This window comes from Oncorhynchus kisutch, linkage group LG25, assembly GCF_002021735.2.
Source record: "Oncorhynchus kisutch isolate 150728-3 linkage group LG25, Okis_V2, whole genome shotgun sequence".
Taxonomy (NCBI): domain Eukaryota; kingdom Metazoa; phylum Chordata; class Actinopteri; order Salmoniformes; family Salmonidae; genus Oncorhynchus; species Oncorhynchus kisutch.
In genome coordinates this window covers 1,744,812-1,770,155 of record NC_034198.2, presented here as the reverse complement: position 1 = coordinate 1,770,155, position 25,344 = coordinate 1,744,812, and the positions used below count along the sequence as shown (strand labels likewise).

The 25,344-nt window shown below is 43.1% G+C and overlaps 1 protein-coding gene across 4 annotated transcripts; it reads left to right on the top strand.

Annotated features, from left to right (window-relative positions):
* The first annotated feature begins 465 nt into the window (after positions 1 to 465).
* On the top strand, positions 466 to 23,472 carry LOC109882258 (zinc finger protein 281). 4 transcript variants are annotated; one of them, XM_020474362.2, is made up of 7 exons: positions 466 to 729; positions 10,235 to 10,707; positions 12,058 to 12,156; positions 12,333 to 12,450; positions 12,752 to 12,844; positions 18,339 to 18,457; positions 19,049 to 23,472. In XM_020474362.2, exons 1-7 carry the CDS (start codon positions 504 to 506, stop codon positions 20,645 to 20,647), a joined length of 2,727 nt encoding a protein of 908 aa, XP_020329951.2. In that variant the 5' UTR covers positions 466 to 503; the 3' UTR covers positions 20,648 to 23,472. The 4 variants fall into 4 exon arrangements, with proteins under 4 accessions (XP_020329951.2, XP_020329955.2, XP_031661045.1 ...); XM_020474366.2 differs by having other exon boundaries at positions 467 to 729; positions 12,761 to 12,844; XM_031805185.1 differs by having other exon boundaries at positions 562 to 725; positions 12,761 to 12,844.
* The last annotated feature ends 1,872 nt before the right edge of the window (positions 23,473 to 25,344 follow it).

The following is a 25,344-nucleotide window of genomic DNA, read 5'->3' as shown; positions in this document are numbered from 1 at the left end:
ACAGTTTGATTTCACAGAAGTGTGATTGACTTGGAGTTACATTGTGTTTAAGTGTTCCCTTTATTTTTTTGAGCAGTATATACATTTTTTTTTTCTTCTTTTTTTTCTTATCCCAGCCTCCGTCCCCGCAGGATGCCTTTTGGTAGGGGTCATTGTTGAACAAGAATTTGTTCTTAACTGACTTGCCTAGTTAAATAAAGATTAAATATATATATATATATATATTTAAAAAAAAGTTAAGCTAGATCTTTGTGTGTGACAGAGAGACCTAGCCTATCATCACATTAATTTCAAAGAATAATACGATGCCAAAAAAGACTGCCCTTGTGAAAGTACAATTCATAAATCAACTAATTAATTCACAAAATGTAACAATTTTGTGACTTCTATTACCAGAAGGCGAACTGCATGTGCAATGATGATTGCCCTGAGAGAATTAAAAGTGAAACACAATAAAACGGAATATAGTGGACAATATTCCAGTCAACAATATTGCCCTGACAATGGAAAAGTTTGTCAGGCGACCTTTGGTGACACAAGCCATATCTAGTCATACTGCAGCAGCTCTCTCCTCTCACGACCCGTCCGCTAGACCCACAATTCCCCGCGCCTGGACAAGATGGAAGAAAGCATCGGCCGCAAGACGACAATGTTTTGTCTGTAACACCTCAAAGAAACGAACAAGAGAAGAAAATACCAACATTTCTAGCCAGTCGCGGTCATGTGTAGGTAAATGTTTATTGAAATGTACCTTTATTTCTGAGTATTTGTTTAAATGTGTGAAGTTATACGCGGTGGAAATGTCAGAGGCAAATCGCTTCAGCATGCGAGAGAGACTCTCAGTCGAGCATCATTGTTTCTCTGTTGCATGGGCCAGAATGTGGGCTTTCAGTCGGCTAGCTCGTTAGCTAGCTGGTAAGCAGAAACTTGGCTCACCCGTACTATTTACAGTATGTGATCTAAAGTTAACGTGCACCGCAAGCCTTGAAGAAGGCTATAATTAGAGCTGGGTGTACTGAGTTAGTGTTAACACTATCTCGATAAATAGGGTCGAGCGCCAAAGACTACTATGAAGCGTTTGTTAGTCCGACTTTATTTCACCAACGTCGTCCCAGCCAAGGACAGCCAAGCTTCCTTCATAGACGGGCAAATAAAACGTGATGCTATTATACCGGTAACTCGCTGGCGTTAAGGTTTTAATAACACACATTTCCTTAGGACAAATTAGGTCGTGCGAGCGGTAACGTTGAATCCCTGGCTAATGTTTTGCCAGCATGAGACTAGCAAGCTACTAGCTCCCTGAGTTTTATACAGTGGTTTGATATGGCGAATTAGGATAACCCATTATTGATTGAGCCGTCGCCTTTTGGCATCTATTGTCATGATGTGAGCCGGTTTGTTGTCATCTGTGTTTCGATACTATTGTATTTGTGACAGAAGCGTGCTTTGTATCAACAGTTGACCAGGACAGCTAACGCTATTTGTAGCGTGCTAGCTAGCTGCTGGCTATGCATCACAAAAGCCCATCCGCTCACCGTCAAATTATGGTCGGCTAGACTAAACAAAATATTGTGCCTGAGCCATCTGGAATTGTCATCCGGCCAGCAGTTTTACCCCAACGACGTTAGACAAAATGCTGACTAAATCCGTGATAAAATATGGTGTGCTTTAGTCTAGTGGACCCGTGTAATTTGGTGTACAATTTAGCAGGTAGCGATTTCAGCCGATGGTAGGCTGGACAATAGGAGTCTAAATTCACCCAAGGCTGGAAATGTCAGAAGGTTGTCTGAGCTGGAACACTAGCCCGATCCCATAGCAAATTACCTCCGCAGAGCCTGTTAACTGGAGTGACGCTTACAGTTCAATTGAGCCTTAATGGCACCCAAAGATGTATCCCTGTATTTTACCACTACAATCTGTTCTTAGGACGAAACGGAAAAATAACAACTCGTGTAGAAAGTTAACATCCCCACTTCAATGGTGCTAAGTGTGCATATGTCTGCATAAAGAGGAAGCAGGAAACAAATGGCAACTTCTGACCTTCTGGTCTAGTGTTTGATGACAAAGGAATACACTGCCCAGCCTTACATAATTAGAAAGAGGATATTCTCATGATTAAACTGGTGTCCAACTTTAAAAAATATACATTTGCACATTGCGAGATATTTGGCGAAATATAACAGCATGCCTCTATAGGTAGACAATGGGGGGAGTTCAGCGTTCCGAGGGCATAATACATTTCATGGCTAGCGTTTGATGACAATGGAATACACTGCCCAGCCTTACATAATTAGACAGGGGAGATTCTCATTAAAATGGTGTCAATTTTAAAACTCTAAATACACACATTGTGAGATATTTGGCGAAATAGACAGGCATACCTATATTTCCCTATAGGAAACAATGGGACGACCTCAGAGTTCCATAAGTAATTTTTTTTACATTTTACCTACAAACAACACGAGCAGGTCTCATTGCCAACAATAGCAGGCATTGTGACGTGGAACAATGGGCTGGGAATCGAACGTTTGGAAGGCGAGTTGGTGCCACGCTGCTCAATAGAACTAATATGAGCTGGCAGTGCGAAAAATACCCTAAAACAAGGTCTGTTTTTTTCGTGACTACTTCAAAACTACGGCAACCAGCTGGGACATATGGTAATATTATGAAACTGGGCTCCATGGCAAATACTTTTTTTTAATCAGTAAAAAAGCATTGTTAAAAATGTAATGTGTCCAGCCTTCCAATGGTTCTTTATTTGTATACTCACTTTTCCAAGGGCAGCAAATTCATGGTGTTCAACTTTATTACAGGGGATGTGAAGTAATTGTCACTTAGTGTCATTTGAATGAGAATATACCATTACAAATTTGACATTGCAGTACAGTTTTTTGTTTGGCTACAATCCAAGCTGTATATGATACAAAATGCAACTTTGTCTTACGCTGGTGAAATGGCACACACTATTCCACATGGGCCTAATGCTATGGTGAGGTCTAATTGGTAATAGGCTAGCACAAGGTGGTTTGAGACAGCTGTAACGTTATTTTGTATACACGTCCAACAAAATACTTATTTGCAGGTTCATTCTCAACCCTGCAACAACAATAAGAAAATATAAGAATATGAACAAAGTAAATGGCTCAGTACAATATAAACTTTTTTAGCACAAGTATAATATAGGAAGGCTCAATTTAAAGTCCAATATTTACATGTGTTTTGGCTGTTTGTTTAGATTGTGCTGTTTTTAGCAATCATACTAAGCAGTTGGGCATTTCCATGTAAAAGGACCGATGAGCACCAACGTGAGCTTTCATTTGACATGCTCCTATGAACTTAAGAGTCCGTTTTTGAGAAGTTAAGGCACATTTCCATCCTAAAAAATTAGGACTAAGCAAAGGGTTTCATTTTGGGTCAAAGAGATGGAAAAGGAGTTTTAGAAAACATCTTTAAGGTATTAAATATACATTAAGCCATAATAATGTGGAATTTAAGACCGCTGCCAACTAATATCAACACAGATTTAGTTTTGGAGAAATTGTCCTGCCCTCTGTAAGTTTAAGAAACATTGCCTTGAAATTCCATTGCAATAAAAACACACACTGAAGATGTGTTCTAATTTCTCTCCCTCGTGAGGGAGTAGTGCTTAATTTGAGCAGGAACAGGATCTGACACCTTTCAGTTTCGGACTGTTTCGTTCCGAAACTCAATTGGCAGGATTCGGTAGGCCTACCGCTTGTGACATGTATTTCACTGTTTGCGATTTTAAAATGATAATAAAAGCAATCTTTTTTAAAATTTTGATTTAAACTTTAACTAGGCAAGTCAGTTTGTACAAATTCTTATTTACAAAGATGTCCTGCCAAAAGGCCTCCTGCCGTGATGGGTGCTGGGATTTTTAAAAAAAATATCGGAACAAACGCATCATGACGAGAGACCTAAGACAACAACATAGCACGACAGCAACACAACATGGCAGCAGCACAAAACATGGTACAAATGTTATTGGGCTCAGAAAACGGCACAAAGGGCAAGAAGGTAGAGACAACAATACACCACACAAAGCAGCTGTCAGTGTCCATGATTGAGTCTTTGAATGAAGAGATTGAGATAACTGTTCAGTTTGAGGGAACTTTATGTACTTGGCCAGGTGATTCTGCATCTTTGTTGCATTCTTCACATATGACTTGGCGCAGTATTTGCATATGTACACAGCTCTTCCTTCTACATTAGCTGCAATAACATGTCTCTACACAAGTGTGCACGTGGCATTTTCCTGTAAAGATAAGAAAAAAATGAGTAAAAAAACCCAAATAAAATTCCATGTACAGATAAATAGTTACGGAGTTAGATTAAACAACTTCTTTGTAATATACATGTTTTAAAATGAAACAAAACTCCTCAGTTAACAGGCTCAAGCAAGCTAAAACCCACATGGTAGCAAAAACTAACTAGCAGAAATTGTTAACAAGTTATAAATTACTTAAACACTGCTGTAGGCTACTATTTACTAGTTCACAACAAATCATGTATGTCATATAAAATATTTTCACCCCACCCAGTACTGTAATCGAAACTTACCAGAAAGCATGTAGTCCTTGCCTCAGACAGTGTAATAGTGTGGGCTCAATAGCATCTCATTAGTGTGCAAGATCTTGAGAATCAGCTGTACATGTGATGAAACAATGCACTGTGCATGCAGAGGGTTTCAATTCCATTGAATTGGGGATAGTTTAACCAAAATATGCCATAAGATCTAGAATTGCCTTGTGTATCTCACAAAAAAGGTTCACTGTTATAAGCTAATTTAAGCAAAATTCCCGGGCTCAACTTCCCATAGAAAATTTGCGGAAGTTTCCTACCCTTTGCAACCCTAGTCAAAATAAAAGTAGAAAAACATTTCAAATTCCTTTTATATTAAGAAACCAGACAGCTTTTTATTTACTGTTAGCCAGGGGTAATTCCCAAACTAAGCATTTGTGTTAGTGAGTCTGCCAGATCAGAGGCAGTGGGGATGACAAGGGATGTTAAGTGTGTAAATTAGACCATTTTCCTGTTCTGCTAAGCTTTCAAAATGTAACGGGTACTTTTGGGTGTAAGGGAAAATGTATGGAGTAAAAAGTATAACATTTTCCTTGGGAATATAGTCAAATATAAAGAGTAAGTACAGATACACACACTACTTAAGTAAAAAATACTTGAAAGTACTACTTAAGTACTTCACACTGCTTATATAGACCAACGCTTGGCCATTGCTTTGGTGAGAGAAGCACGCCTGTATCTCTCACAGAACTAGAATGAGATTAACTTTATGTTCTCTTTCTGCTCTGCTAGACGTGGACCTGCAACTCATCTCCAGTGTTACACTTCATCATTTATTTCCATATAGGATCAAATCCATGGAAGGGTGCTGGAGGTGCTGCAGCACCCCTGATCAATTGAAATACATTTTCCAAAGTTATAGAATTACTGCTGGCTGTTCAGAAATAAATCTGAATACTACACCAGGTGTAGACCTAGAATTCAGCAAAAGAGGATCGATAGCGGTTTTTATTTTAAATAGCCTACCTGTGGATTGTGTGTAGCCAAATCACAAGGCATGCCTACAGTCGGGAACATGAGGCAAATCTGTCAGAGAACAGTATGCATCCAAAAGGGTCCTTTCGCAATATTTGACATGCAATTGCGGGATAACCTGAATGGACAGCAAATGGATCCTGTTGAAAAGAGGACTAATCTGTCAGTGGCCAACAGCATACCACCCTGCATTCCACTGCTGGTTTGCCTCTGAAGCTAAGCAGGGTTGATCTTGGTTGGGAGACCAGATGCTGCTGGAAGTGGTGTTGGAGGGCCAGTAGGAGGCACTCTTTCTTCTGGTAAAAAAAAACATGTATCCTAATGCCCCAGGGCAGAGTTTGGGGACATTGCCCCAGGGCAGAGTTTGGGGACATTGCCCCAGGGCAGAGTTTGGGGACATTGCCCCAGGGCAGAGTTTGGGGACATTGCCCCATGTAAGGTGTCGTCTTTTCGATGGGACGTTAAATGGCTGTCCTGGTCACTAAAGATCCCATTGTTCTTATTGTAAGAGTTGGGGTATTAACCCCGGTGTCCTGGCTAAATTCCAGATGTTGCCATCATACCATCATGGCCACCTAATCTTCCCCATCTTCCAATTTGGCTCATTCATCCCCCTCTCCCCTGTAGCTATTCCCCAGGTCATTTCTGTCAACCTACCTGGTCAAATAAGGGTAAAAAAATAAACAATCCTATTGAGCGAACAGCATCGTTTTATTTTAGGATAGTTTTTGGCACGAGCGCATCGGCCGTCACCGGTCTGCTCATCAGTCAGTGAAGCTGGAAAGCTTTTTTTAGGACTATAATTTCCTCCTCCTCAAATTTTCAGTTTGTCACAGTAGCCTGTCATTTTGATTATTTGTGAGTTATTGTTAGGTTTCTGACAGTCTCCAGTCATCTAAAACTATGTAGAATCGCATGCAATCCATTTATTAAAGGCAAAATAAATTCCGCTCCCCCATGCGCGCAACTTCTACAAGCTCCTCTACTGCTCTATTCAAAAGTGATGATAATTCATGCAAGATTTATTTTATGTGTTTATAAAAAAAACTACCACATTCCACTACCTCAGAGCCCCCCAGGTCATCCCCTCTTGGGCTCACTTTTTGTTCCAGCACCTCCCAATTTACAAATTAAGCACTGCAAAGGAGGATAATGAAAGTTCAGAAGTAACAAGTAGACCTATCCATTAGATAGTGTTTTTACTGATATCAGTTGATTCATTATTTAGTGATTTAAAGCTGGAAATTCTCTGAAAACAATCTGCAATAGAATTGGCTGCAATGGGGAAATCCTAGTCAGCGTCCACTGTTGGGTTCACAAGTTTGGACAGTATAGGGTTAGAACAACGGTTGACATCGCCTATAATGATTATGTACTCTAAACTGTGATATACAATGGTATTGGCCAATTCCCCCAATTGTTGTATAAAACTCCACACAAATCACCATTGTGCTAAAGTGTGAAATCACATGCTACAACTGGACCAAACATGAAACAAGGTTGTTGAAAGCCAAAGTGCAGGCCTTATATTAATTTCTGGTGGAGATTCATGATGGAACAGGTGTGTCTGTGTCTCGCGCATATGATGGCACAAAGTGACACTCAACTGATGAGGAACGGGCCAGCTTACCGTAGTGAGTTTGGTTATAAATCATGGGCTGGATATAGAAGCAAAATCTACGTTCTTCAGATCTGGATGGTAATCCTCCTCTCTTAATAGGCTTTTGATTGTTACATCTCGCATAAAGCTGTTATTGAGAGTAGCCTATAGACTCCGGCTTTCATTCTTGTTCTTTTACAAAACGTCAGCTTTAGGACAACCGTACCTTCGTAGACTATTAGAACCTTTGGGAAATGGGCTACCGTTCCAAACTTTAATTTGTCTTAAAGTGTTTATGATAGGCCTAGTAGGAGGATCGGTTATTGGCCACAGCTGCTTGTTCCATTATTGGTGGAGTCAAGAAGTTAAGCCTTGGCGTAGCTTACTGAAGTAGGGCAGCAGGTAGCCTAGTGGTTAGAGCATTGGGCCAGTAACTGAAAGGTTGCTAGATTGAATCCTCGAGCTGACAATGTAAAAATGTGTTCTGCCTCTGAACAAGGCAGTTAACTCACTGTTCCTAGGCTGTCATTGTAAATAAGAATTTGTTCTTAACAGACTTGCCTAGTTAAATAGTAAAAAATAAAGTCGTTTCTTCGATCTTTGTTGATGCGATATGTAGCACGGCTAGTAATGGCCTTGATTTCCAGCCGCTGCTATAATAACCTTATGTGACATGATTAACGTAGGTCGCTCCCCCTGCACTTTGCACGATAGCAGTGGGCAATTTAGTCTAAATGTGTCCCTCTTTAAATATTTGCCATTTAGTCAGTGGTTAATAACCTAATCATTATTTAGCCATAGCCGCCAGGCATTTGGCAATGTGGGCTATGCTACATGGAACATTAGCCAATTATATTTGCTTCAAATTGCTAAAACAAGAATCAAGCATTTCACGGTAAAGTCTACCCATGTTGTATTCGGCCCTTGTGACGAATACAATTTGATTTGAGAAGCAGGGTGTTAAAAGGTCTTAAAAGGAACCACAACACACAGGTTTTGCTTGATAACCTTAACCCAGACACTATTTCATAGCCTCACTCCATAGAAATAAGAATTACTCAAGCATCGTGTTCCAGATGATAGGCGAAGCCCAAGTAATTAATGGATGACTGTAAGCACACTGACCACATTCCCCTGGGACCAGTCTAGCCCTATGGTCAGGGTTAAACCAATACTTGCAGCCGATATCCTCCTCAGTATAACTGTCCTGTTTTGTTAGATTCTTTCTCTCCTGCAAATAGCCGCAGGAGAAAACAACTCCTCTAATAAACGTAGCAAAAAAAGAAACGCTCTCTCACTGTCAACTGCGTTTATTTTCAGCAAATTTAACATGTAAATTTTTGTAGAATAATAGTGAAGACATCAGAACTATGAAGTAACACGTATGGGAACATGTACCAACCAAATAAATGTTAAACAAAGAGAATGCCAAGAGTGTGCACAGCTGTCAACAGGGCAAAGGGTGGTTACTTGAAGAATTTCAAATGTAAAATATACACTTTTTCTGGTTACAACATTGTTCCATATGTGTTATTTCATAGTTTTGATGTCTCCACTATTATTCTACAATGTAGAAAACAGTAAAACAAAGAACAACCCTTGAATGAGTAGATGTGTCCAAACTTGACCGGTACTGTATTATCTCACTCAAGATGTTTCCATAACGTGGATCTATACATAGCCTGGTACAGTTGAAGTTGGAAGTTTATATACACCTTAGCCAAATACATTTAAACTAGGTTTTTCACAATTCCTGACATTTAATCTGAGTAAAGATTCCCTGTCTTAGGTCGGTTAGGATCACCACTTTATTTTAAGAATGTGAAATGTCAGAATAATAGAGTATTATTATTAATTTCTTAAATCGCCTTCCCAGTGAATTTGACACACACACACACACACACACACACACACAATTAGTATTTGGTAGCATTGCCTTTTAATTGTTTAACTTGGGTCAAATGTTTCAGGTAGCCTTCCACAAGCTTCCCACAATAAGTTGGGTGAATTTTGGGCCATTCCTCCTGACAGAGCTGGTGTAACTGAGTCAGGTTTGTAGGCCTCCTTGCTCGCACATGCTTTTTCAGTTCTGCCTACAAATTTTCTAAAGGATTAAGGTCAGGGCTTTGTGATGGCCACTCCAATACCTTGGCTTTGTTGTCCTTAAGCCATTTTGCCACAACTTTGGAAGTATTCTTGGGGTCATTGTCCATTTGGAAGACCCATTTGCGACCAAGCTTTAACTTCCTGACTGATGTCTTGAGATGTTGCTTCAATATATCCACATAATTTTCCTTTCCTCATGATACCATCTATTTTGTGAAGTGCACCAGTCCCTCATGCAGCAAAGCACCCCCACAACATGATGCTGTCACCCCCGTGCTTCACGGTTGGGATGGTGTTCTTTGGCTTACAAGCCTCTCCCTTTTTCCTCCAAACATTTGTCCCCATGTGCAGTTGCAAACCATAGTCTGGCTTTTTTATGGCAGTTTTGGAGCAGTGGCTTCTTCCTTGCTGAGCGGCCTTTCAGGTTATGTCGATATAGGACTCGTTTTGTTGTGGACTTAGATATATTTGTACCTGTTTCCTCCAGCATCTTCACAAGGTCCTTTGCTGCAATTCTGGGATGGATTTGCACTTTCCCACCAAAGTACGTTCATCTCTAGGAGACAGAACACGTCTCCTTCCTGAACGGTATGACGGCTGCGTGGTCCCATGGTGTTTATTCTTATGTACTATTGTTTGTACAGATGAACGTGACCATGTTCATTTTCTGTAACTTCCCAAGCTGTTTAAAGGCACAGTCAATTTAGTGTATGTAAACTTCTGAACCACTGGAATTGTGATGCAGTGAATTACAAGTGAAATAATCTGTAAACAATTGTTGGAAAAATGACTTGTCATACACAGTGTAGATGTCCTAACCGACTTGCCAACACTATAGTTTGTTAACAAGTCATTTGTGGAGGGGTTGAAAAACCAAAGTTTTAATGACTCCAACCTAAGTGTATGTAAACTTCCGACTTCAACTGTATCCTTTCTTCCCTTCTCTTTAAGGACACCCCTACCTGGCCCCATCTAATGCTTCCCCTCCTGCACTTGCCATGAGTATTATCCAAGACAAGCTAAGCAACGAGTTTCTGCAAAGCAACGGGGGTATGGACCCCAACTTCACCCCGGGTATGCTCATGTTTAGCCACCTGCCGCCTGTCACCAGCTTCACCCGCCTGGCTTCGCAGTCAGTCATGGTGGGCAACCAACCCCAGGAGATTATCCTAAAAAAGGAACGTGACTCTCCTCCCCAAGCCGGCAGCTTCCTCCATGGCATGGGCATCAAACAGGAGCAGATGAGCGAGCTGGACTACCGTATGCCCCTCTATGGTGGAGGAGGACTGGGTGGCAGCTGTGGCGGAGGAGGGGGCATGCGGAAGGGCAATGAGATGCTGGAGGTGCAGTTTGGTGGAGGCCACCACCACAACCATCAGAACATGCTCCTGCATGACCTCAGCAACGGCCGAATTGGAGAGCTGGTGAGAAAGCCAAGTTTGTTGTGGGCGGGCGTTGTAGTTTTTGACTGAAACTACAATGCCAGTCAATAAATATAGTTTGTTGATTGGTTACGTATGCTTTTTAATATTTTCCACTTTGGTACTCCGAGGGTTTTTTACGTATCAAAAAAGAGTTTAGGTGGTGGGTGTGGCAATGGGCACGGTCAGTGCGGCTGAATTTCTAAAAACATTTTAGAGGCGCCCATCTTGGTGCTCTATTTTATTTATGTATATTTGTTACATTACAGCCTTTTTTCACCTCATTCTACACACAATACCCCATAATGACAAAGCAAAAATGTTTTTTTTTGAAATGTTAGCACATTTTAAAGAATAAACTGCCATGTTACATTTACACAAGTATTCAGACCCTTTGGTATGTGACTCGAAATTGAGCTCAGGTACGTCCTGTTTCCAATTATCATCCTTGAGATGTTTCTACAACTTTATTGGAGTCCACCTGTGGTAAATTCAGTTGATAGGACATGATTTGGAAAGGCACACAACTGTCTACATAAGGTCCCACAGTTGACAGTCCATATCAGAGCAAAAACCAAGCCATGAGGTCGAAGGTATTGTCCGTAGAGCTCCAAGACAGGATTGTGTCGAGGCACAGATCTGGGGAAGAGTAGCAAAACATTTCTGCAGCATTGAAGGTCCTCAAGAACACAGCTTCCATTCTTAAATGGAAAAAGTTTGGAACCACCAAGACTCCTCCTAGAGCTGGAACCCTGGCCAAACTGAGCAATCAGGGGAGAAGAGCCAAGAAACTGACAGAGCTCCAGAGTTCTTCTGTGGAGATGGGAGAACCTTCCAGAAGGACAACCATCTCTGCAGCCTCACGTCTGGAGGAAACCTTGCACCATCGCCATCATCCCTATTGTGAAGCAATGGTGGTGGCAGCATCATACTTTGGTGTTTTTCAGCGGCAGGGACTAGTCAGGATTAAGGGAAAGATGAACAGAGGTGTTGCCAGAGAATTGAATGTTCATTTCTCAACCATAAGCTGCCTCAAATGTCGTTTTTGAGAATTTGGCAGTACGTCCAATCGGCCTCGCATCCGCTGACCATGTGTAACCACGCTAGCCGAGGACTTCTACTTCCGGGCTGCTTCGTTTATGGGATCGTTTGAGACCAGCCACCCAGACAGCTGATGAAAAAGGAGTATTTCTGTCTATAATAAAGAGCTTTTCTGGGCACAAACATTTGTAAAAAATTTTTACAGCCCACCTATGTCAGAAAAATCCCTGAATCCCTCCAAAGACCGATAGCTCCCTTTGAGAATATTCACACTGTGTATGTTATCTGTCTACATGGCCACCTTGTCCTCAGGTGTCTGGAAGACCAGTGAAAGGGACAAAAGAGTCGTTGGGAAGAAGACGGAAGAGCGACGGGGAAGTTAAAGCCAGAAGAAAACGTGGAGAACACAAGGTAGAACCCAACACATCTCTAACATTCATTCATTTTCATTTGAGTCAAAGCTACCAGAATGTCGCACAACAGTTCACTTTTGCGGTAGTCATGTCAACCCCCTCACACAACACGTTTTGCGTTATTCAGCACAATTGCATTATTCTGACATTTCATTCTGTCGCTCACCTGCACAGATGTTGGACGGCGAAGGGGGTGGCCTGTCTCCCAACTCCAAACCACACATCTGCGAGCACTGCAGCGCCGCCTTTCGCAGCTCCTACCACCTCCGCAGACACGTGCTCATTCACACAGGTGAGAGGCTTTCATTGATTTTTGCATGAGAATTCTTTGTTCATTTGGTGAATTTGTTTTTGCTTGACTGTGGCACCTGGTGGGTGAAGTGTGTACTTTGTAGATCAATCTATTGGTCCTAAACTGAAATCCTCACCCACCCAAGGCACCAGGTGAACTAAAATGAATGCACCCAATATCACTGATTTGAGTAGCATGGATGTGATCATTTGTGTGATGCAATGAATATTTTCTAAATGCTGACCTCTGCTTTCCCCCACTGATAGTCAATTAATGTGGAGAGTGGGTGATTGTATTTCTGATCGCACAGGTGAGAGGCCTTTCCGGTGCAGTCAGTGTAACATGAGCTTTATCCAGAAGTATCTGCTGCAGCGGCATGAGAAGATCCACAGCGGTGAGTTTTGCCCTTAACCTATGACAGTCAAAGCTGTGGTCAATTCCATTTAAATTCAAGAACTAATCTCAAATTCAGAGGCAAAATTGGAATTTCAGTTTACTTCCCAAATTGAAATGAAATTGAACCCAGTGTGCAATTTTAAAACGTTTCAGCTGAGCTTTTCATGCTTTTTGAGGTCGTTTAAATAAAAAATAATCATGGGTTTTCTATTTTGGTTTAGATTTTTTTTTTTACATGAAATGCACTTTGCATGCTGTAACAATACAGAATGAAGCAATTCATATAAGTCCCATGATGGTAGTGACTGCCCCATTGTTGCTTATCACTTACAGTGCCAGTCAAAAGTTTGGACACCTACTCGTTCAAGAGTTGTTCTTCATTTTTACTATTTTCTACATTGTAGAACAATAGTGCGGACATCAAAACTATGAAATAACACGCATGGAAAACATCAAGCGCTATGATGAAACTGTTCTCTCATGAGGACCGCCACAGGAAAGGAAGACCCAGAGTTACCTCTGCTACAGAGGATAAGTTCATTAGAATTACCAGCCTCAGAAATTGCAGCCCAAATAAATGCTTCAGTAGCGAGGGCCAGCCAACGAGAGCATATTGGGCTTTGGTGATAAAACAGATGGCACTGTGATAGACTGCATCCAGTTTGTTGAGTAGAGTGTTGGAGGCCATTTTGTAAATGACATCGCCGGAGTCGAGGATCGGTAGGATGGTCAGTTTTACGAGGGTATGTTTGGCAGCATGAGTGAAGGATGCTGTGTTGCGAAATAGGAAGCAGATTCTAGACTTAAATTTGGATTGGAGATGCTTAATGTGAGTCTGGAAGGAGAGTTTTTAGTCTAACCAGACAGCTAGGTATTTGTAGTTGTCCACATATTCTAAGTCAGAACCGTCCAGATTAGTGATGCTAGGCGGGTGGGTGCGGACCGCAATCGGTTGAAGAGCATGCATTTTTACTTTTACTAGCCTTTAAGAGCAGTTGGAGGCCACGGAAGAAGTGTTGTATGGCGTTGAAGCTCGTTTGTGTCCAAGGAAGGGCCCGATGTATACAGAATGGTGTCATCTGCGTAGAGGTGGATCAGAGAATCTCCCGCAGCAAGAGCGACGTCATTGATATATACAGAGAAAAGAGTCGGCCCGAGAATTGAACCGTGTGGCACCCCCATAGACTGAAGTAGTTGGTGAACCAGGCGAGGCAATCATTTGAGAAGGAAAGTCTGAGTCTGCCGATAAGAATGTGATGATTGACAGTCGAAAGCCTTGGCCAGGTCGGTGAATACGGCTGCACAGTAATGCCTCTTATCGATGGCGGTTATGCTATCTTACCAGCTCGAAACCAGATTGCATAGCGGAGAAGGTACGGTGGGATTCGAAATGCTCAATAATCTGTTAACTTGGCCTTCGAAGACTTTAGAAAGGCAGGGCAGGATGAATATAGTTCTATAACCATTTGGGTCTAGAGTGTCTCCCCCTTTGAAGAGGGGGATGACCGCGGCAGCTTTCCGGTCTTTGGGAATCTCAGACGAAACGAAAGAGGTTGAACAGGCTAATAGTAGGGGTTGCAACAATTTCGGCGGATCATTTTTAGAAAGAGCGAGTCCAGATTGTCTAGCCCAGCGAATTTGTAGGGGTCCAGATTTTGCATTTATTTTAGAACCTCAACTATCTGGATTTGGATGAAGGAGAAGCAGGGGGGATTGGGCAAGTTGCTGCAGGGGGTGCAGAGCTGTTGGTAGGGGTAGCCAGGTGGAAAGCATGGCCAGCTGTAGAAAAAATGTTTATTGAAATTCTCGATTATTGTAGTTTTATCGGTGGTGACAGTATTTCCTAGCTTCAATGCAGTGGGCAGCTGGGAGGAGGTGCTCTTATTCTCCATGGACTTTAGTGTCCCAAACCTTTTGGAGTTAGTGCTACGGGATGCAAATTTCTGTTTGAAAAAGCTAGCCTTAGGAATGCTGACTGACTGTGTATACTGGTTCCTGACTTCCCTGAAAAGTTACATATCGCTGGGGCTATTTGATGCTATTACAGTACACCACGGGATGTTTTTGTGCTGGTCAAGGGCAGTCAAGTCTGGCATGAACCAAGGGCTATATCTGTTCTTAGTTCTACATTTTTTGGAACGGGGCATGCTTTTTTAAGATGGTGAGGAAAGCACTTTTAAAGAACAACCAGGCATCCTCTACTGATGGAATGAGGTCAATATCCTTCCAGGATACCCGGGCCTGGTCGATTTAGAAAGGCCTGCTTGCTGAAGTGTTTTAGGGAGAGTTTGACAGTGATTGGGTGGTCTCAGGCAGTGATCGCTGAGATCCTGGTTGAAGACAGCAAGTTGGTCCGGATGGTATCTATGAGGGTGCCCATGTTTACGGATTTAGGGTTGTATAATTTGTGAGATTGAGGGCATCTAGTTTAGCTTGTCGGATGCCTGGGGTGCTAAGCATATCCCAGTTTAGGTCACCTAACAGTACGGACTCTTAAGGTCACAGTGGCGGTGTTTTGCAGTTGTTTTTGAAAGTGGTAGGAATATCTGTTCCAGAGCTCGTAATAGATTACAGCAAGAAAATGGTTAAGGCTTGACCAACTGAGGAGCTATTACAATGTTGGACGGACAGGTAGATAATGGTTAGGCTTGACCACCTGAGGAGCTATTACAATGGTGGACGGACAGGTAGAAAATGGTTAGGCTTGACCAACTGAGGAGCTATTACAATGTTGGACGGACAGGTAGAAAATGGTGGAGGTATGTGTTTTGTGGGATGCTCAACATTGCCATCATGAATGCATACATTGTGTGGGGGGACCCTGGAATGGCCCCTTCCCAGAAACAGCAGGCGCAGGTCCCTGAAGGTGCAGGTCCCAGAAGGCATGTACCTACATAGCTGCTCAAAGTGGTTGCGTGGCATAGTGCTACCTATGTATGATACCCTGAGGGCGGCGTCAGTAGACCAATGTGGAGGACCCTGGAAAGGCCTCTTCCCAGAAACCGCAGGCGCTGGTCCCTAAAGGTGCAGGTCCCAGAAGGCATGTACCTACATAGCTGCTCAAAGTGGTTGCATGGCATATTGCTACCTATGTATGATACCCTGAGGGCGGCGTCAGTAGACCAATGTGGAGGACCCTGGAATGGCCCCTTCCCAGAAACCATAGGCGCTGGTCCCTAAAGGTGCAGGTCCCAGAAGGCATGTACCTACATAGCTGCTCAAAGTGGTTGCATGGCATATTGCTACCTATGTATGATACCCTGAGGGCGGAGTCAGTAGACCAATGTGGATGACCCTGGAATGGCCCCTTCCCAGAAACCGCAGGCGCTGGTCCCTAAAGCTGCAGGTCCCAGAAGGCATGTACCTACATAGCTGCTCAAAGTGGTTGCGTGGCATAGTGCTACCTATGTATGATACCCTGAGGGCGGAGTCAGTAGACCAATGTGGAGGACCCTGGAATGGCCCCTTCCCAGAAACCGCAGGCGCTGGTCCCTAAAGGTGCAGGTCCCAGAAGGCATGTACCTACCTAGCTGCTCAAAGTGGTTGCGTGGCATAGTGCTACCTATGTATGATACCCTGAGGGCGGAGTCAGTAGACCAATGTGGAGGACCCTGGAATGGCCCCTTCCCAGAAACCGCAGGCGCTGGTCCCTAAAGGTGCAGGTCCCAGAAGGCATGTACCTACCTAGCTGCTCAAAGTGGTTGCGTGGCATAGTGCTACCTATGTATGATACCCTGAGGGCGGAGTCAGTAGACCAATGTGGAGGACCCTGGAATGGCCCCTTCCCAGAAACCGCAGGTCCCTGAAGGCATTAAAAATGCAGCTTGTGCATTCACTTTGTGATTTACAGTGGCGGGAAGCGAGGGCCCAAGAGCATGGCACCAGGAGGTGTGATTTACAGTGCTTACTGGAAGTATTCAGACCCCTGAACTTTTCCCACATTTTGTTACATTACAGCCTTATACTAAAATCTATTCAATATTTGAATTGATTAAATATCTACACAATACCCCATAATGACAAAGCAAAAACTGTTTTTTTTGAATTTTTGCTAATGTATTAAATAAACATACCTTATTTACATAAGTATTCATACCCTTTGCTATGAGACTTGAAATTGAGCTCACGTGCATCCTGTTTCCATTGATTATCCTTGATTTTTCTGCAACTTGATTGGAGTCCAACTGTGATATATTCAATTGATTGGACATGATTTGGAAAGGCACACACCTGTCTATATAAGGTCTCACAGTTGACAGTGCATGTCGGCGCGAAAACCAAGCCATGAGGTCGAGGGAATTGTCCCTAGGGCTCAGAGACAGGATTGTGTTGATGCACAGATCTGGGAAGGGTACCAAAACAATTCTGCAGGATTGAAGGTACCCAACAACCGTGGCCTCCATTCTCAAATTGAAGAAGTTTGGACGCACCAAGACTCTTCCTTGAGCTGTCTGTCCGGCTGAACTGCGCAATCAGGGGAGAATGGCCTTGGTCAGGGAGGTGACCAAGAAATAGATGGTAAGCATTCCTGTGGAGATGGTTGTCCTTCTGGAATTTTCTCCCATCTCTACAGCACTCCACCAATCAGGCCTTTATGGCGGAGTGGCCAGATGGCAGTAACTCTTTAGTAAAAGGCACATGACAGCCCGCTTGTAGTTTGCCAAAAGGCACTTAGACTATCAGACCATGAGAAACAAGATTTTCTGTTCTGAATAAACCAAGATTGAACTCTGTTCTCAATGCCAAGCTTCACGTCTGGAGAAAACATGGCACCATCCCTACGGTAAAGCATGGTGGTGGAAGCATCATGCTGTGGGGATGTTTTTCAGTGACAGGGACTGGGAGACAAGTCAGGATTGAGGCAAAGATGAACGGCGCAAAGTACAGAGATCCTTGATGTTAACCTGCTCAGGACCTCAGACTTGGGAGACGGTTCACCTTCCAACAGGACAACAACCCTTAGCACACAGCCAAGACAACGCAGGAGTGGCTTCAGGACAAGTCTCTGAATGTCCTTGAGTGACAGCCAGAGCCCAGACTTGAACCCCGATCGAACATCCCTGGAGAGACCTGAAAGTAGCTGTGCAGCGACGCTCCCCATCCATCATGACAGAGCTTGAGAGGATCTGCAGAGAAGAATGGGATAAACTCCCCAAATACAGGTGTGCCAAGCTTGTAGCGTCATACCCAAGTAGCCTTGAGGCTGTAATCTCAGCCAAAGGTGATTCAACAAAGTACTGAGTAAAGGGTCTGAATACTTACGTAAATCTGGTATTTCCATTTTTTTTTGGTGAATACATGTACAAAAAAATGTAACCTGTTTTTGCTTTGTCATTATGGGTATTTTTTTTAATTTTTTTTATATGATCCATTTTAGTATAATTGAAACGTCAGGCAATTGTTTCTAAAAAATGAACATTTATCTAGATCGGTTAATTGCTCGGGACTAGCTTTGAGTGAGTAAATTTGCTTCCAACTGTGTCGGTTGTCAGGAGAGAAGCCCTTCAGCTGTGACCAGTGTAACATGTGCTTCATCCAGAAGTACCACATGGAGCGGCACAAGAGGACCCACAGCGGAGAGAAGCCATACAGGTGTGACACCTGCCAACAGGTCAGTTAGTCACACGGGTAGCTAGGATTTACCCTCAAATCAGAAACAGATATTTGATTGACAAAATACCTGTGTTCAAATACTATTTAGGGTATTTCAATACTTTTTAAAATGTCTCTGAAAATAAAGTATTTAGAAAAATGGCATAGATTTCAAGTAGTTGAATATTGGCATGCATTTAAGAATACTCATGTCAATACTCCATGCATTAAAACCCATGTCTGTTTTGACCTAAGCTCTTGGAAATAATAATTTGAAAATGGTTTCAGCCATTTTATAGGAATTTGAAAGTACAAATACGAAAATAACCATGTATTTGAAACCAGGTCGGATTGACAATATGCCAATTCTTGATGTCACTCTGAAGTTTGTCTCAATCTAGCCTATTTGTTTGCTGACAATATAATGGATAATCCAGTGTTGGATGCAACGTGTTATCCCAGCCGTTTGGAACAGTAACGCTTGTTCGAGAGCACTTTGTGTGCATCTAACACTGGACAAAGACCTCTTGTTGTCGTTGATTCATCTGCTCAATCGGGTGACTAGAACATATTTTAAAATACTGTGCATCTCCCCCCGTTCACCCTGTAGTTTTTCTCGAGGACAGACCGGTTACTAAAGCACAAGCGGACCTGTGGAGAAGCCTTAAAGAAGGGCCTAGACCCCAGCATGCTGCAGCTGGTCGACGCAGACATTGGCCACGGCAGCTACTCACTCACTCAGGGAAATGCTACCGCCACCTCTGGACGCAGGAGGGGCAAGTCCAAAAACACAGGCGAAGGCATCGAGCGCAAGCGGAAGACTACTGTGGCTGCCACCGTGTCGTCGGGAAGCCTGCAGGACTACGGCACGGAGTGCTCCGACCTCGGGCCCATCATGCAGGGCCGCACACCCAAGCTGGTCTTCAAGAAGAACAATAAGTCCCTCAATTCCGTGGAGGACGGGGAGCAGAAGCTGCTGTCTCAGAAGCAGGGCTCCATGGAGCTGGCAGTGGGCTCAGGGCTCGAGGCCTTGGGCCTCCTCCAGGGCTCCTTCGGTGGGGGCGCCAAGCAGGCCCAGTCAGCCACCAGCAACAACTACGACGGCGCCATGCAGTTTGTGAAGAAGCGTCGCTACCTCCAACATATGGCCAACAACGACTATGGGGCACCCTCCCTCCACATGGGCCAGCCCCAGTCCAGCAGTGTGATTCAGGGCTCGCTGGGCCACCAAAACGATCCCGCCATGGCCATGCTGGACGCCTTGCCCCTGGACCTCAAGCACCATGACAAGTCATGCATCCCGGACGAGGTGCTCCAGAGCTTGCTGGACCACTACAGCCACAAGTCAGACAACGCGCACCACCACCATAGTGACGTAACCTTTGACCTCACCGACAGCAGTGGCTCGCACCACGTGGACCTGCAGCCGGCCGCACCTGTCACCCCAGAGTTGGATGACGACTCACCCAACGGCGGCGACAAGCAGGTGGTAATGAGCGAGTACTCCAAATTCCTACTGCAGGCCCTAGAGCGCACCAGCCACAGTGGGCCCTTCCCCACTCTGGGTCCCAGCAGGCCCTTCCCTCTGCTCCCTAGCAGCTCCAGCCCCACAGGGCCCTTCTTCCCTGACAAGCATGTCTACACTTCATCCCCGCTGGAATGTGGCTACCCACCATCCATCTCCTTGACGTTGCCCAGCTCCACAGTCTCCTCTTCTTCGTTGTCATCCTCTAAGTCCCACTACGGCATACTGGTAGGCTCCCCGTCCCAGCCGGCCTTCCACCTCAATGGCCTGGAGGCGGCTAGCCACCAGCAGCTCACCCCGTCTCAGGAGCTTACTGAGCAGCTGGAGAAGCAGCACCACTCCCATGGGTTCCAGCTCACACCCCAGGAGCTGACGGCCACCAAGGAGCAGGGGGCCAAGGGAAACAGGAGCAACGGCTCCGGCAACTACGCCGACCTGGATACACCCAAGGAAGTGGACCTGCGGGCTACCTACCAGATCGAGAACTTTGCCCAGGCCTTCGGCTCCCAGTTCAAGTCGGGCCGCCATACCCCGCTGGGTTACAGCATTAACCTCCGGCCTGAGGTCGACCACCGAATACGGGCTACTGTGTCAGAATTCTCAGGGTTTACCAGTTTGTTAGCTGATGTCAGCGAGCCAGTTAGTACAGGATCGAAAACCGCAACAAGCCAAAGTTTCAGGTAAGGGTTAAAAATAGGTGAACCTAGTTGTGGGTTTTGTTTTTCTTTGTGTTCCTATACCCTTCATTTTCTTCTTGTAGCGAGATTTTTTTTAAATGAAACACTGCCATTAAATGTTGATAACCAGAACTCTACCAGGGAAGGTCTTTAAGGCCTCAAATGCAATTTTTTGATATTTGTTTCTATCTGTGTTTAGTCTTTATTTTGTTAGTGTAGTTGCTATGATATGAACTAAACCTACATTTGTATGTAATTTTAAAACAAGAATAGGGGTTAGCTATGAACTTAATTATTTCTTTCACCTGTAACCCCTTGTTTTAACAATCATACAGCTGTAAAGTATTAATGAATGATGATAATTACAATAATAATAATTAACCTTGTGTCAGGGAAAAGCCCAGAATTCAAATGGCAAAAAAACAGTTCTATACTGTCTGTTACAAGAATTGTGTTACTCAGGAATTAAGGCGAAATTGTGTATTAAGAATAACTTTGTATTATGAGATGCAACTGGCACACTTTTTACAGGTGTACTTTGAGACTACAAAGCTTTGTTACTATTTATCCCAGGAAGAGGGCAGAACAAAAAGACTGCAACAACTTCACTGGATCTTCCTGTTGAGTTTTCCTCATCCAACCCTTTCCGCTACTTGTTATGGTACTTCTATGTCAATGTGAAAACAACCGCTCACATTTCCTCCATGAAGGGCCACATGTAAAAGACATGGGAACATGGATATTTATACACTCAAGAACTCATGGTGTACACATCCCAGCCTCAACAGTTTAGCCATGCACCTCTTTGGAATGCCCATGACAAGGAAACACACTGGCCCCATTAGCGACATTTCAACAATTATATTGTCACACATTTTTACAGCTTTGTCCTCCACTCCTGGCTGTTACCCTTTTTTTTGGCAATGGAAATCAAAGGAGCACTTTTGAAAAACAAAATCGTAATTGAAAATGAAAAACAACCTGACTCAATTAAGGATGTGCAAAACCAAGTGATTTTTATTGGATAAAATTGAACAGGGGTGGGTGGAATAGAGCGTGAGGGTGTTCTGTAGGGAGGGTTAGACTGGGGTTGAACGGGTATGACCATGGCCAGTTAGATGTATAGTTGCTTTAGTTTTTTTGACTGTTTGGTCAGGTGGAGGGGTTGTTAGAATTGTATGTTACCCATTATTAGGAGAGATGCAGACATTATGCTGGAACTCCCCCCACTGATGTACTAAGACTACTGGATGCAAAATTCAAACAATTTTTCCTTTATTTATTCTTAAAGATGTTCTCCGGTACTTGAGTATACTTTTTAGCCAGGATTTCTCAAAGTAACGCCCACAAGCCAAAGGTGGTCCATGAAAATAGCGTACTGTGTCACATATGTGCACCACATCATTGCTTGCTCTATTGTGTGTGTGCGTCTTGCTAGCTGTCACTCAAATGGCGAAGGGCTGAAGCTCATTTGCTAAAACTCAAATTTCTAGGGGGGGGGGGGCTGTCCAACGTGGGGGTAGATGTAAGCAAAATGGCGGCTCACAGCTTCCAGAAAAGTCTCAAACTAGGGATTTCATGGCCAATTGAGGACACAGTAATTCTGCTCATATATATTATGCATGTATGAACTACACAATGACACACCCAGCTCAAAGCTGGAGGTAAAAAAGATACTTGCTTCTCGCCAAAGTGCCCGATCATGTCTTTAACCTAGCAAGTGTTTATTTTTACAGCATGTTTTGAAAGTGCAATTATTCACTGCACCTCAATCTGTCTTCACCCTACGAAATCAGGCCTGATACTGAAAAATAACCTTGGTGATAGAGGCTCAACTTCACGTTATAAATCCCCCCCCCCCCAAAATGCAGTCCTTCAAACATTGCGAGAATAAACAATGGCCTTTTGTCTTCTTTGGCTCAAGCCACTTCTATCCTGGCAGCCAGGGTTGATCTTTTCCTACATCTGCTCAGATCTCAGGAAACGAAAGACTGGCTGGCCGGCCACTTCACTCCAAAACACACACTATGCGTTTAAAGGGAGAGCGAGAGGCTGAGAGAAACAAACGATAGGATTTACCTAAATATACCTCATCACTGAAGCTTCAGAAAGCAGGAACACGTGTTTTATGTATGTAGTGAAAATACTTGTAGTATAGGTTAAACATATTGTATAATCATGTAACACTGCTTGTGTTTACAATTATAGAAGAGCAATTGACTCATTGAAATGCAAAATGTATTCTCTTTGTCTGTAAAGCATTCACGCCAAGCAGTGTTGCATTCTAGGTGCCTCATAGAAACATTCTCTTATGTTATATCCTTTTATTGTTGTTACTTGTCCTAAATGTTTTCATATCTCTAGAAGGATATTGTTTACAAAAATGTACAAAAACACTAAAAGTTTGTTCATTTGGTTTCTTCCCATATGCATGATCTGATTTTTGAATGGCCCTTTTTTCTGATCGACCACAACACCTAATGTTGTAGCTGATGCTTCCCCATCCCTGTCCTTTTAGTTCCAGACCATTGTGATCTGATTTACAGGGCTAGAAACGACTAGACTTTATTGGTGTAGTGAAGTCTTTGACAACAGTTGTCATTTTGTAATGGTTTGAACCACAAGACTGGCAACTCAAATTTTGGTGATTGGATTAACTCACAATTTTCTTTTGCAAGATTTGATTTACAGGGGGTCTACGGGGAGAAGTGCACTCTCCAAAGAAGAGGAATATCAATGTTTAGTGTGATTTGAACCCTGATGCATGGCATTGTAGTATTGCAAATCTTTTGAATCTTTAATTAAATGTTTAAGTGCTCTATCTATTCAAAGCAGATGCTAGCAGCCATGTTCTGTGACTGGTAAGTGACCTGGCATAATCATTTTCCACACCAGTGTTTCCCAACTGAGGGTATGCGTACCCCTAGGAGTATGTGGGCATTCCCCGGGGGGAGGGGGGGGGGTGGAAATAAAAGAAAATTCAATGTGAAAAAAATGTATTACTGGGAAAACTACAAATATATGTTCAAGTTATTTAAATATTTACGGTGGTCACTGGTGTGAAATCTCTTGTTTTATATTTATAGGCCTTTTTTAAAGTTTTGGTATTTGGCTTTGGTCCTCAAATCAAAGTTTCTGTCACGTGTGCTGAATACAACAGGTGTAGGTAGACCTTACTCTAAGGCTCTAACCAATAATGCAAGGAAGGTGTTAGGTGAACAATATGTAAGTAAAGAAATAAAGTAGTAAAAAGAAGTTGAAAATAACAGTAGTGAGGCTACATACAGACACCGGTTAGTCAGGCTGATTGAGGTAGTATGTACATGTAGATATGGTTAAAGAGACTATGCATATATGATGAACAGAGTAGCAGTAGAGTAAAAGAGGGGTTGGCGGGTGTTTATGGGACATATTGGAGTGCCAGGTTGAAATTTGATTGTCATGTGTTTGTATGCAGGGTGCTGTCCTCAGATAATAGCATGGTTTGAAATCTGACATGGTGGCTGGATTAGCAAGAAGTAAAGCTTTAATTTGGTGTATTGCACTTGTGAATGTATGAAAGTTAAATATTTCTAATAACTTAATTTGGCGCTCTGCCATTTCACTGGATGTTGTCAAATCGATCCCGCTAACGGGATTTGATCCATAAAAAGTTTTAATACGAATTAGAACTTAATGGGTTAAAAATATATAAAATATAATATAAATGCACCATGTAAAGTGTTGGTCTGTTTTCCATACACACAAAAAAAGCTTATTTCTCTCAAATGTTGTGCACGTTTTGTCACACAACACAATACCACAGGTGTCTCAAGTTTTGAGGGAGCATGCAATTGGCATGCTGACTGCAGGAATGTTCACCAGAGCTCTTGACAGATAATTGAATGTTAATTTCTCTACCACAAGCTGTCTCCAATGTCGTTTTAGAGAATTTGGCTGTATGTCTAACTGGCCTCTCAACTGCAGGCTTGTGTATGGCGTTGTGGGCGAGCATTTTGCTGATGTCAACGTTGTGAACATAGTGCCTCATTGAGGCAGTGGGGTTATGGTATGGGCAGGCAAAAGCTATGGACAACGAGCACGATTGCATTTTATCAATGGTAATTTGAATGCACAGAGATTCCGTGACGAGATCCTGAGGCCCATTGTTGTGCCATTCATCTGCTGCCATCACCTCACGTTTCAGCATGATAATGCACGGCCCCATGTCGCAAGGATCTGTACACAATTCCTGGAAGCGTCCCAGTTTTTACATGGCCTGCATACTCCGTAGACGTCATCCATCGAGCACATTTGGGATGCTCTGGATCAATGTGTACTACATCATGTTCCAGTTCCCGCCAATATCCACAAACTTTTGTATAGCCATTGAAGAGTGGGACAACATTCCACAGGCCACAGTCAACAGCCTGATCAACTCTATGCAAAGGAGATGTGTCGCTGCATGAGGCAAATGGTGGTCACACCAGATACTGACTGGTTTTCTGATCCACGCCCCTAGGTATAGGTATCTATGTGGCCAACAGATGCATATCTGTATTCCCAGTCATGTGAAATCCATAGATTAGGACCTAATTAATTTATTTCTATTGACTGATTTCCTTAATATGAACTGTAACTCAGTAAAAGCTTAGAAATTGTTGCATTTATATTTTTGTTCAGTGTATCTATAAAGTAATTAACTACGAATGTAAACCTTTAACC